Below are 13,355 nucleotides of genomic sequence, written 5' to 3'. Positions count from 1 at the left end.
ATCCTAAGCAAATATATGTGTTAATGCTAAATTAAAGTTGCCACTCCTCTGATTTTACTTCAAGCGTCTCATGATCTGTTTCTTTGAAAACCATTCCTAAACTCTTACAAGCATTTTTAATTACAAAATAACACATGTACTGAATATTCAATAATATATAGAACCTCCTGTCCTCTCTTTTTTAATATGTCCCCCTAAACTAAGTTTTACAATCTGTAACCAAGTTTCCATATAGTCACCTGTCCTGGTAACTGTTTTAAAGAGGCTCTTAATATATGCATTACTGTTCATAATATGAACTTTGTATAATAATACTATAAAGTTTTATATTGTTTAATAATTTCATCTATTACAGAACTTTTACTATTATATGTTAATAATGAGTAATATAGTAGGTACCTCATAAAGCATTAGTTAAATAAAAGCCAGGTATTAACCAAGTATCAACACTTCTCAGCATTTTGTCAGAAAAGACTAAGTCCCACGAATCTTGCAAATATACTATCTAACTCAGGCTGACGAGGGAGAACATGCTTTTAATTTTCCCTTAAGACAAAAGATTTTTTAAAAAAGTAGCATCTCCCATGTTGCTATTCCTTCAGTTTCTTTGGCTATATTGTATACAGTAAAAACAAAAGCTCAACTAAATGAATCTAACAGGCAAAAACCTAGGTGATTCTCTAAAGCATGTAATTCCTCTTGTCTGTGGCCAAATTTCTGGACAATTAGTGAAAACATTGAACACCTTAAGATTTCACTAAATTGAAATCTGTGCCCAGTTTGGACAAATGAGTTGCTCAAAAACATTCTAAAGTGATTTTAAATACAGGAAAGAATAAACAAATACCTTCAAAATTTTCAGGCTCGTTCATTATAATTGCTATCCAAATTGCAACTTTTTAAATCTAGTCACTAAAATCAATTATAGAAAGCCGTCCAAGAAGTGTGTGTATATTTGAAGGCAAGATTAATCTTTTTTCAATAATTGTTCAGACTTTATACTAAATTAACATTCCCTCAGTGTCTAAATTTGGTTAGATATTTGCAGATTATCCACATCTGCAAATACGATACACAGAGGTGGAACATAGGCTTTTATCATGCTTTCTTATTCAGTAAACTAAACGCAGGAAAACCCTATATCAAATGCAGTATATCAAATCATGCCCAGAATCAAAGTAAAAATAATGGATCACAAGTGAAAATTACAGTGCCGTCATTAAAGTACTTGTTCATTTCTCACTGTCCATAACACAGCACTAGCAAGCTTTCTGAACAGTGCTGCTGGACTACAGCTTTTATACGAAACCAGGAATAAGACTGCTTGCTATGCGCACATTTTGCAAATGTTAATCCACCCCAGTATGCCTGTAGATCCGATTTCGTACACTCAACGAGGCACTTAAAACTTAAAAAGTGGTTAAATGCCTTCCCAAGGACCTTGAAACTAAAATTTTCTCCAAGATGACACCTACAAAAGTATCTTTCTTATCAACCCCTGCTAAGAAACACTCGGAAAGGTACGGCGGAGGCAGCAGTCGATCAGAGGCTGCGGGAAAACTGCGCAACAGCCTAGGGGTGAGGACCGAAACTTCCCCTCCACTCCGCCTTTCCCAGGTTCTCGGTACTGGGGGACTGGCCGGACGTCTCCTGCGTGCCGGCAACAGTTGCCAGGAGCAGCGGGCTGAGTACCAGCACTCTGCCCAACCAGTGGTCTCTTCTCCGTCGTCCCCTCCTTCCCTCCCTGAAGGCTGAGGACAGCGACGTCCTCCTCCCTCTTCTCCTCCTCTTTGGTGCCTTCAGCCAGGAGGCGGGAGTGACCCGCGGCAGCTGACCCAGCACAGGCACTGCCTCTCCCACAGCCCTCAGAACACACGATGGGCCCAGAGGCGGGTTTGCAGCACAGCAGCGACGACGCAGGCGGCAGCCCCAGCGACTCTCAACTGCCTCCCTGACCGTCGACACCACTGCCGAACACCCGAAAAACCATCGCCACCAACGGCGAGAGACTCTACAGGCCCTCCAAAACACCTTCTCGATCAACTCAAGCTACGTCAACAACTATGGCAGGCGAGGGGTGGCGGGCGGAGCCGGAGAAGGAAGGATGGGGGCTGTACGTCACGCCCAGAGCTCCGCTACGGGAGGCGAGGCCCCGGCTCGCCCCTCAAAATGGCGGCGGCAGTGACGCGCCTGCGTATGGTACTCCTACGCCGTCGCGCCACGGCCGGCGGGAAGTGAGGTTCTCAGAAGAGCCGCCCGAAGTGTACGGCGACTTCGAGCCCCGGGCGGCCAAAGAAAAGGCCCCGGTGGGAAGACAAATTCCGCTAGAAGAGTTCCGGCCCGATTCGGCGAAAGAGGAAGTGAGAGAACGCTCCTATTACCTTCGGTCTCGGCAGCGGAGGCAGCCGCGACTCCAGGAAGCCGAGATGAAGACGCGAAGGGCTACTCGCCTCCAGCAGCAGCAGCACTCACAGCAGCCTCCGCTGCAGCCGTCTCCGGTTACGACCCGGAGAGGATTACGGGACTCCCATTTATCCGAAGGTGAGGCCGACAGAGGTAACAGTCTCAGCCCCGAGCCAGGGAGGGAGTGCCGCGAGCGTGCGCGCGCAGAGGGCGTGTGCGCCTCGGCCGGGCGTGTGCCTTTCTGGACCTCACCCCCTCGGGGCTTCTCCGCCCGGATGGGCGTGCGACCCGACGCCCGGTCCGCCCCGACCGCTGGCGGGAAAGCGGCAGGGGCGGGGGCACTGGAAGGGAAGGCAGTCGTGCGGAGCTACTTGAGCAGAGCCGTGGAGCCGCGTGCATCCTTGGGCATCAATTTAGGGGTGTCAGGATTGCCCCTTTTCTGCAGGCTTGCACGTTGGGACGGCGAGTTAGGCGGCAGGCGGGACACTGAATCACTCCGGGCTGGGTTTCATATCGGTTCTCTTTGTCCTGCGGATGTTTCTACCAAAGCCAGTTCCATTTCCTCCTTTAACTCTCAGAGGCCAGAAGTCCCTAGCTGAGAATTTTGGTTCTCATCTAACCTTCCAGTATTTCTCCATCACTACCTAGGTGGGGAGAGAGGGAGGGGAATTTTGTGAGTGGCCGTTTTGAGAACAAGTGTAGTTGATTAATTGATTTGAGGGCCCACCCAAATACTTACACCGAAATAGGGTAAGGCAGTTATCCTGAACTTGAAGCTTCCCAGTGCCTGATAAACTTGAGCTGATCGCTCTTTCTAGAGTGTGGTGGTCTCTGGCAAAAATTTGCATGTTGGGGACCGTCAATGGTTAACTAGTAGCCAGACAAAGCAAGACTTTTAATTAGTTGTCGTCTGAATGGGCCGCAAGGATACTGACAAGGTGATTGTATAGTTTTAGGAAAGTCACAGATGAATCAACTCCCTTAGTCCATCCTCTCCCACCCTGCCCTCTCTCCCCATCTAACACTGAGTCACAGATGAAGTTTCATGTTGGCTCCCCGTAGGGCACCTATGAGGTAAAATCAGGGGATTTGAATCATAATGGAATTACATAGTTAGTGATAGACCTTTGATGGATATGATGAAGAGGAGGTGGATTTTCAGTTTAGAGCAGAGTAATAGGCTGCACATTTACGACCTAACACGTGCTGCCACATTGGAAGATGTGTTGATTTTGGAAACTATGTTAAAGATAATGTAAATTAGTATTGGGAGTAGCAATTCAAGACAGTTTAACCCATATATATGTTAGTTTTATCTCTCTTAAGATTGTCAACTTCTGAAGACAAAGACCCTACATATATATTTATGTATTTGAAGGACCACGTTATACTTCCGTGCTTATGTTCATTCTGTATCTCCAATATCTGGAAGAATGCTTTAGAAGGCAAAAAATATATATGTTAAATTGTATTGACTCTCCCACACAGGCTGGTGCAGTTGTATAAGCTAATTTTTTTTAACACATAAAGGATATACTTCTATTTTAGTAAATCTATAAGGATCTACACGTTTTTCATTCTTCTGCTTTAGCCCATCTTTTAAATTTTCTAAAGTAATGTAATTTTGTTGTAAAGCATCATTGGTGAATAGTTTATTTTTATATTGTCTTAAAGAGTAGTTCTGGCTAGTTAAATTCCTAAGTTTTGATAAACCTAATAACACATTTCTGAAGGGATGAATTACTTGCATTTCTGTTTATATATTGCTGTTAATATACATAATCTCTACTCAGTTCACATATTCTGAATTTTAGAATTGTCATATCTTTTCTTTAGAGGATGAACCACCTTCACAAACTGTTTTAAGCCCAACTGTCTCAAAGAATACTATCAGGAGAACACAGACTCCAGGTAAGAAGAGTGAGTTTATTGTTTTCCTTACGTGGCTGCTTTTTTTATGTATAGATGGTAGCCTGGTCTATCAAGGGTTGCAGATCATACCTCATTCAGGGTTTCAGTGAATCTTCTTTATAGGTTTTTATTGAATTAAGCAATAGTAGGATGTGTCAAGAAAAGACAGGGCACATACTTGGTGTATGTTAATTCATTCACATAACTATGCAGGATAGATGTACCCATTTTTTGGTGAGAAAACTGGAGCTCAGAGTAGCTAACTTTTCTCTAAGATTACTTGCTTGTAACTGAGCCAAATTCAGACCCAGGTTTGTCTTCTCCAAAGCCCTTTCATTTGCCCCAAGTACCTCACTGTCACTGTCCCGTGTAATAATTACTACTCAGTAAAGCTTGTTAAGTGTTGAATGAATGAATATGTCACACTACTTTCCATTTGAAACGGATTAAGGGCTTCCCTGGTGGCGCAGTGGTTAAGAATCCTCCTGCCAACGCAGGGACACAGGTTCGAGCCCTGGTCCGGGAAGATCCCACATGCCGTGGAACAACTAAGCCCGTGCGCCACAACTACTGAGCCTGCGCTCTAGAGTCCGTGAGCCACAGCTACTGAAGCCCGCGCACCTAGAGCCGGTGCTCCACAACAAGAGAAGCCACCACAGTGAGAAGTCCGCGCACCGCAACAGCGAGTAGCCCAGCTCGGCGCAACTAGAGAAAGCCCGCACGCAGCAATGAAGACCCAATGCAGCCAAAAATAAATAAATAAAATAAAATGGATTAAATGGTCTGCATTGTAAAATCATGACACAATATGGTCGATCTCAGTTTGATAATATATTTCATCAAATCTAAGATCTCATCAGTTGTAAGATATACTGTCATTGTTTTATGTACCACCTAGAAGGAAGAAATGCTGCCAATTAAACTGTAATATGCCTTAGATTTTATGATACATCCCACTTTCAGAGATGTTAAAGTGTAAAAATATTTGCATCTTAGTATCAATGTAACATGACAATAGGGTACATTTGATAGTCTACTTAATGTTTTAAAACCTGTTTAAACTCTTTTCAAAAGCAAGGGAAAGGATTAAGTTGTCATTAACGCATAACATCCTTTGGTTTTTAGTTCCATTTATTTTCAGTTTGCTTTATTTGATATTAGGAAAGTCCACAGCAATAAATGATTGTAGCTATTGAAACTGATCATCTCTGGCTTTTTATTTTTAAACGCAAATCCTGACTTCTTTCCTTACCCATTGCTTCTAATAAGATTATTCCTTATAATTTAAACTGTTCTGTTCTCAGTTTAGAATGAATAAATATCTGGTTCAAGTTCAGTTCCAAATAACACACCCTTTATGCTTAATTCCTTGAATAGCCTATGGTACTGTATTAAGATTATAAACTACCTTAGAAAAATGCTTTGAGTGATAGGTGCTATAAACAGATTTTCCAGGCCATTTTTTTTTAAGATTTATTTATTTATTTTTGGCTGCGTTGGGTCTTAATTGCTGTGCGTGGGCTTTTTCTAGTTGTGGTGAGCAGGGGCTACCCTTCGTTGCAGTGCGTGGGCTTCTTATTGCGGTGGCTTCTCTGGTTGCAGAGCACGGGCTCTAGGCACACAGACTTCAGTATTTGTGGCACTCAGGCTCAGTAGTTGTGGCTTGTGGGCTCTGGAGCACAGGCTCAGAAGTTGTGGCACATGGGCTTAGTTGCTCTGTGGCATGTGGGATCTTCCAGGACCAGGGCTTGAACCCGTGTCCCCTGCATTGGCAGGCAGATTCTTTTTTTTTTTTTTGCGGTACACGGGCCTCTCACTGTTGTGGCCTCTCCCGTTGAGGAGCACAGGCTTCGGACGCGCAGGCTCAGCGGCCATGGCTCACGGGCCCAGCCGCTCCGCAGCACATGGGATCCTCCCGGACCGGGGCACGAACCCGTGTCCCCTGCATCGGCAGGCAGACTCTCAACCACTGTGCCACCAGGGAAGCCCCGGGCAGATTCTTAACCACTCTGCCACCAGGGAAGTCCTTCTAGGCCATGTGGAAAAACCATATCCTTGAAATTTTATTTATGGGAGATTTAATTTCATGTCCCTTATACTGGGAGAAACAAAAATCTCTCATTTTTAAAATCTACAGTAAATTTCTAAAAATTATGGAGTTAAGTAAATTGATGTAATGAAGACTGTTGAGCACCAGCCTATAGACCATTATAAAACGATTATAAAATAGAATGTCTCGTACAGTCTTTTGGAGTTCACATTAGGCCTGTATTTAAGGACTGCTGTTGAGGTACGTGGCTGCATAATATTGTGGAAAGAGCACTGGACCTTGGTTGAATTAGCTACTCACCTTGAACCTCAGGCCTTTATCTGTATGACTTACCCAGCCTAACTCACAAGGCCACTGCAAAAATGATATAGTACTTGCCAAGTCAGTTTATACACAGTAAAACATACAGATATAAGGTGGGGTTTTTTTCCTCACAGCACTTTACAGGAGATGTGAAGTTCATAAAATTTTGCTTAAGCATTTCTTTTTTCTCAAGAAGCTTGTGCTATAGTTGGTAATGGAAAAGACAAAACATTTCCCAGTATAGATGATAGATCGATGGAACTCATGCATAGATTACCTGGAATATATCGATATCATACTGTGCTACAGTATAACTAGAAATAAGGATATGTGCATCTTTGGGAGACTTGAGATACTCGGGGTTCTCTTACTCTAAAAGGTGCTTTTAAAAATTATACTGCATCTAGCACTTGGCATGCTCTTGTATCATTCCTCTTAATAAAAGGAGAAGGAGTTTAGGGAAGTCATTAAATGAATGGTTATAAAGTCTTTCTAGCAGAGGAATTATTTAAACAGGAGTCAACTTTGATGGAAAACTGCTTTAAGTGCAAGTTTAAGGTAGGCCCTTCCTTGTTTGAGGGAATGTAAATGGATGCAGTCACTATGGAAAACAGTTTGGAAGTTCCTTAAAAAAACTAAAAATAGAGTTGCCGTATGATCCTGCAATCCCACTCCTGGGCATATATCCAGAGAAAACTCTAATTCGAAAAGATACATGCACCCATATGTTTATAGCAGCACTGTTTACAGTAGCTAAGACATGGACACAACCTAAATGTCCATCAACAGCTGAATGGATAAAGAAGTGGTGTGTGTATATGTATGTGTGTGTACACACACACACACACACACACACACACACACACACACACACACACACACTGGAATACCACTCAGCCATTAAAAAGAATGAAATAATGCCATTTGCAGCAACATGGAAGGACCTAGAGATTATCATACTAAATGAAGTCAGACAGAGAAAGACAAATATTATATGATATCACTTATATGTGGAATCTAAAATATGATACAAATGAACTTATTTACAAAAACGAAACAGATTCACAGACTTAGAAAACAAATTTATGGTTACCAAAGGAGCAAGGGGGGTGGAGGAAGGATAAATTAGGAGTTTGGGATTGGCAGATACAAACTATTATATATAAAATAGATAAACAATAAAGTCCTACTGTGTAGCACAGGGAACTATATTCAGTATCCTATAAGAAACCATAATGGAAAAGAATATGAAAAAGAATATATATATATATAACTGAATCACTTTGCTATACACCAGAAACTTAATACAACATTGTAAATCGACTATACATCAATTAAAAAAGAAAAAAGATAGTCCCTTCCTTCTTGTAGAATCATAGACTTTCAGTTTAACTTTGGTATTCAAAATTGTGCCATAATTGTGTATAGGGCCAGTGGTATGGTCTGAGAGAACTTTATCCAAAAATGTCCTTAAAACTAATGACCTAAAGCAAGGGGCCACTTTCTAAAACAACCTAGTAAAGACAACTACATCATTTGTCATCCTGTTTTTGAAGTTGTGAAAAAATGTTGATTGTATTAGTTTAGAATAGGAATATGGTTTAAACTCTGCTTAATGTTTGAAGTTTCAGAATTGCATTATTTTCATGTTGAAATAGCCATTAGGTTGTTCAGTCAGTTCAGTCCACATATATCTGTATGACTTCTTCTATGGCCAGGTTCATCCCTTTCATGAAACTAATTTCATAATCTAAAAATACAGTAGGAAAATTTCATTTACTTTTCCTAAAGTTAAGTATTTTTAACAGTTATGGTTTCTGGCTAAATAATTATAGTTAAATATTTTTAATACCTTCTATTTTGTCATGAACATTTGATTCTTTGGCTCCTGTAGTTACAGCATTCATTCATTCTCCAGATATTATAGAGCACCTACTTTATACCAGGCCCCTTTCTAGAGCCTGGGGGTGCAGTGGTGAGCAAAAGCAGCAGACAAAGGAAGGAGATTGCTACTAAAGAAGGGTACTTGTTATTTTATTCTCTAATACCTCTCTGGGCTACTCTGTCTCCTTCAAGTATTTCAAGTATCTTACATAGGGCTGTATATATGGTAGAGCATACAAGAAAAGCTCAAATGAAAAGATGGGGACTGAAATAGTAATTGATGTCTATAGAGTAAGTTAAGTTTTAGGTTTTAATTAAACCTGAAAAGGATGGGAATACAGAGGAGAAAAAGAGGAAGGTAGTTGTAATAATAAGAGTAACAGACATGTACAAGATTTCTTTTTAAAGCTGCTTATATAAGTTCTAAATACCTGATATGTGAAATTCTAACAACTGATAATATTTCATAGACTCTTAGAACTGGAAGATTTAGGGAAGTCATCTACTCAGAGTTTCTATCAGTGTAGGTGTCCCTCTGTTAACATGTATCTGTGCATTGTTGATCATCTGCAGTGATGTGGAAATCACTCCCTCACTCTCCATTCTGTTTTGGAGACAACACTTAATTTGGTTGTTTTTCGTTTTACTATTGAACTAAAAGCTACTTTGCTGTAACTTTCTCTTGATCTTAGTTCTCTGTTTTTGAGCTACACAAAGTCAATTTAATTGTTTCTCTACATCTCTGTCTTGAAGATGTACAAAATCACGCTCAGTAAGTATTTTTAGAACAAATGAATGGGTGTCCCTTCAAGATTTCTCTTCTTGATACTGGAAAGGGGAAATTGGATTAGGTCAGTTTTGTGAAAACAAACATAGGCAGCCAGTGTAATGGCAGGGGTCAGGGATAGCTGGTTCAGAATGTGGTTTTTGCACTTCTCATACAGAGCCAAACATACTGCTTTTTTATAGAAACAAATGAAACAGAGCATAATATAACCCACATTTAGATGTAGATTGCATTTTATTTTATGTTGTGTGAGGCTGTTTGAGGAAACACACCTTGGATTTCTAGGCTAACATTAATATTTTATTTAATGGGATTGCTTCCTCATTAACCCTATGCCATTGAACCATAGACAGTCTGAAACCTGGCTAACATTAACATTGTTTTAAAAATTGGAGTTTGCATTTCCTGAACACACACAAGGTTAAATAATTGGAGGGAGTGTATTAAGTCTCAGGAAGTTAACCCTCAAATTAAAATATGACATAAATAATCCACAATTAGGGTATGCCACAAATGGGGTAGATATAGATAATTGAGTTGGTGCTATGGTACAGATTTTGGTTCTTAATTGAGAAATTTAGAAGAGTGTTATTTGATATTCCTTTCTTGTTATACAAATATGGTCTGGTGAGAAAAACTGCAAAATTTTCCGTCAAGTCCATAAATTTTTTATAGCAGGAAACTTTTCTCTAGTTCACTATTGTATTCCCATACTTAGCAAAATGGAGAGCTCAGAAAAAACTTGGCTGACTAAATAGATGATTGTATAATAAATCTAATATGTTTGACATTTTATATTTTTTTTTTAATGTTTTCTCTTCCTGTATTAGTGGTGAGTAAAGATCCTGTAATCGGCCTGTGTAGACCCCCTCTAAGAAGCTCAAGATTTGGTAAGAGACTGTTTTGTCTGTTGGTTCAACTTTCTTATATTTTTAAATAGGGTACTACATGTATTCATATGGTTCAAAATTCAAAAGTTTCTAGAAATATACAATGAAAAGTCTCCCTGCCCCTTCTGACCTTTGCCCACCCAGTTTCCTCATCAGAGGCAACTAATGTTGTCAGTTTCTTAGGTATTTTTCCAGAGGTATTTTATGGAGATATAGGGAAATTCATGTATAAATGATATTTTCCTCTCTTTTTTTAACCCAAATTTTAGCCCAATAAATACTCCTTTCTGTACTGTCTTATTGTTTATTTATTTTTACTTAAAATATATTGAGACGTCTTTCTATACAAGTGTATAAAGGACTTCCTCATTCTTTTTAAGAGGTTGTTTCTTATATGTTGCTATGATTCTTTTTGTTAGCAAAATGGTTTTAAATTAGGGTCAGGGACTTTTTATTCTTCCCAGTATAATGCTAATAAAAAATTCAAGACTGAGGCTTTGTGGCTCAGGGCTATAAATTTTCCCTGCCTTAATTAAGTTTCTTTTTGACTAAAACCTTAAAAGAGTATTGCCCTTAAATTGATTTCATGACTATGAAAGAAAGCTAGTAATGTCATTCCAAGAGGTCTACTTCTACTTAATTTTTAGAGTTTACAGACCCATAAGGGTGCTTTATCGTGGGAACTAAAAAGGAAGCTTATTTATCTTCACATGAGGTTTCTACTCCTCAATCATTCCCTTTAAAAAAGAATTCGGTTGATTTTTTTTTTTTGATAGATGGCTGTCCTTTTAAGTGTTATAAATGATAAAAATCTGTTAAGGTTTTGATGATGAACCTGTGGTAAAGAACCATATGATGCATTTCCTTTTCAGCTCTAATCATTTTCTTGCTATCTCTCTTGCAGATTCGTCATATAAAACAAATGGAAATACTAAAATGAGTGAATTAGGTTTGTTTATCTCTAATTCTTGTAGGTTCTCTTTGAGGTGTCTAATTATCAGTAGAATACAGGAGTACATTCATTTGGTCACTGGCTTGAGAATATTACTTTGTTCATTATCTCAGCTTGAGGGGCAGTGTCCTTATGACCATAAACTTTCTTAATCACCTGGGTTTTTATTCTCTCTAAAATTATGTCTTTTGTTATATTATTGTTTAAATTCATGTAAGAAAATATAAGAACATGTATTTTAGTTTTTACTAGCTTGAAGTTTACACTATTGGGAGAAAAGGGTATCAATTTACCAATTAAGGTTTTTCCTTGATTTAGAAAGTGAATTTGAGCTTTTTCAAGGTAAGTTCAGTGTTCTTTGCCATGTTTGTTGAAGTGGTTTATATTCTTTTCAGTGTTTGCCTTGGTGTAAGACATGAACTACCAAGATCTGTGGCTTTAAGTGAATTTACATTGATTGTGGTTGGACTTAGGTTACAGTTCTTTTCTAAATTTGGAGATGAGTCAAAAGGAGGGAAGCTTCATTTTTCTTTGGAAATAGTTGCAGCTTGTTTTAAATTTCTTTCACTTAAGCTCAGGCTAATTTTTTTTAGAGACTTCAGCATTTATAGTGTCTGGGTACTGAAAATGATCCTTGTAGTATGCAACTTATCATGTGTACTTTCACCCACCAGTTTCTCAAATGCTCTATTTAAAAACTTAGAAAAAAATTTTTTTAAGTCACAGAATCTTAATTAGAAGAGAACTTGGAGCTGAAATAATCTAGCCTTTTATGTTCTTTGTATGCTAGATTTAGAAATCATTTCTATAAGTACTTTATAATAAAAACTAACTTTAAAAAAGTGCTTTCCAGCTTAAAGGGAATTTCTGTGAGATCAATATAGGGAATGACACCCTCTTTTTTTTTTTAATAGTAATGCTCGTACATCTTGGAGTATATAAAATGGCTATTCATGGAGCTTGAGCACTAGTGATACTTCCAAACTATTCTTTATTCTCTTTTTCTTGCAGCCCCACTCTGTTCTCCAAAACATGATTGGCACTGAATAGTCTTAAAAGGTACCTTTCTTGAAGGTATCTATAGCAGGGGTCCACAAACTACAGCCTCTGAGTAAAATTTGACCTGCAGTCTTGTTTTTGTACAGCCTGTGAGCTAAGAAAAGATTTTTATGTTTTATACTCACACACACACACATATGTGTGTGTGTGTGTGTGTGTGTGTATGTATGACAGAGACCATATGTGGCTAGAGAAGCCTAAAATATTTACTATTTGGCCCTTGATGGAGAAAGTTTGCCAACCCCTGATTTTATCAGTGGCAGAAATAAACACAGCATATCACCCAAATTAGCATTTGTTTGTTCTAAGTAAATTCAGAGAGTTCCATACTTGTCTGGACATAGATTTATTGCAACATTCCATACTAGGTTTTCCTGACAACACAAAAGACAGGAGACACAGTGACTCTCCTGTATTCTATCTAGTCTTCTGTTTGAGAAGGCATGATAGTCTCACTTCTGAATCTTCATGTCTTTGTCCCACACAACACAAGTGAAGTTTATATTTCCTTGAGTACCCTTCACTACTCACACGAACACATTCCATAAGTCTCTAGGAATAGGAAAGTCTATAGTAGAAATATACCTGGGACTTTGTGTTTTTCTTAAAAATGATGACCAGGAAAAAGAAAGTGAACAGAAAGTGATACAGTTAGTGGATGGTCTCCACCCACCAGAGAAAGTGGTTGTAAGTGGTCTACGTTTACAGCAGACATAAAGACCTGGGACTTCTGAAAGTACCTTTTCCTAATTGGTTGAAGTTGTTAGAAAAGTGACATCTCCTTAATAGCACATTTAATTATTGCCATTTGTCTAAAAGCCACAGCTTTTATAATTTAATAACTTTTTTTGATTAAGGGTATTATTGCTCCAAATGGGATTTTAATTTCTTAAAGTTTCTGCATGAGTGTAGGGAAGAGTAATACCTTTTAAAAAAAAATTTTTTTTTAATGCTCTAACCTTCCACATGTAGCAGGCAAGAACTTTAAAATAAAGGAAGCTGAATGACAAAAGAGGGAAATGAAATTAAAAGCTATGTAGTTGTAGATACTGCTGATTCACCATGAGATTGTATCTGAATATTTATCTGTACATTTTCTGCAGCTTGGGTTAAAAA

At 38.9% G+C, this 13,355-nt stretch overlaps 2 protein-coding genes across 6 annotated transcripts in view; one reads left to right on the top strand and one right to left on the bottom strand.

The window, feature by feature from the left end:
* LOC112408923 (torsin-1A-interacting protein 2-like) overlaps window positions 1-2,505 on the bottom strand; it is a 40,490-nt gene extending 37,985 nt beyond the window's left edge. The window contains exon 1 of the mRNA XM_024758788.1: window positions 2,382-2,505. The gene's annotated coding sequence lies outside the window, so the exon portion shown is untranslated. The remainder of the gene's footprint in view (window positions 1-2,381) is intronic.
* Window positions 778-13,355, top strand: part of TOR1AIP1 (torsin 1A interacting protein 1) — a 48,046-nt gene continuing 35,468 nt past the window's right edge. Inside the window, exons 1-5 of one of the 5 annotated variants that reach the window (XM_024758781.1) lie at window positions 778-2,541; window positions 4,240-4,314; window positions 10,169-10,228; window positions 11,133-11,177; window positions 11,499-11,522. In XM_024758781.1, coding sequence (XP_024614549.1) covers window positions 2,064-2,541; window positions 4,240-4,314; window positions 10,169-10,228; window positions 11,133-11,177; window positions 11,499-11,522 — 682 coding nt within the window. In that variant the 5' untranslated portion in view covers window positions 778-2,063. The remainder of the gene's footprint in view (window positions 2,542-4,239; window positions 4,315-10,168; window positions 10,229-11,132; window positions 11,178-11,498; window positions 11,523-13,355) is intronic. The other 4 variants (XM_024758782.1, XM_024758783.1, XM_024758784.1 and 1 more) reach the window with 4 other exon arrangements.

The sequence above is a fragment of the Neophocaena asiaeorientalis genome, unplaced genomic scaffold (assembly GCF_003031525.2).
Source record: "Neophocaena asiaeorientalis asiaeorientalis breed wild unplaced genomic scaffold, Neophocaena_asiaeorientalis_V1.1 scaffold182, whole genome shotgun sequence".
Taxonomy (NCBI): domain Eukaryota; kingdom Metazoa; phylum Chordata; class Mammalia; order Artiodactyla; family Phocoenidae; genus Neophocaena; species Neophocaena asiaeorientalis.
Note: the sequence above shows the minus strand (reverse complement) of the source record. Positions and strands in the feature narration are given on the sequence as shown.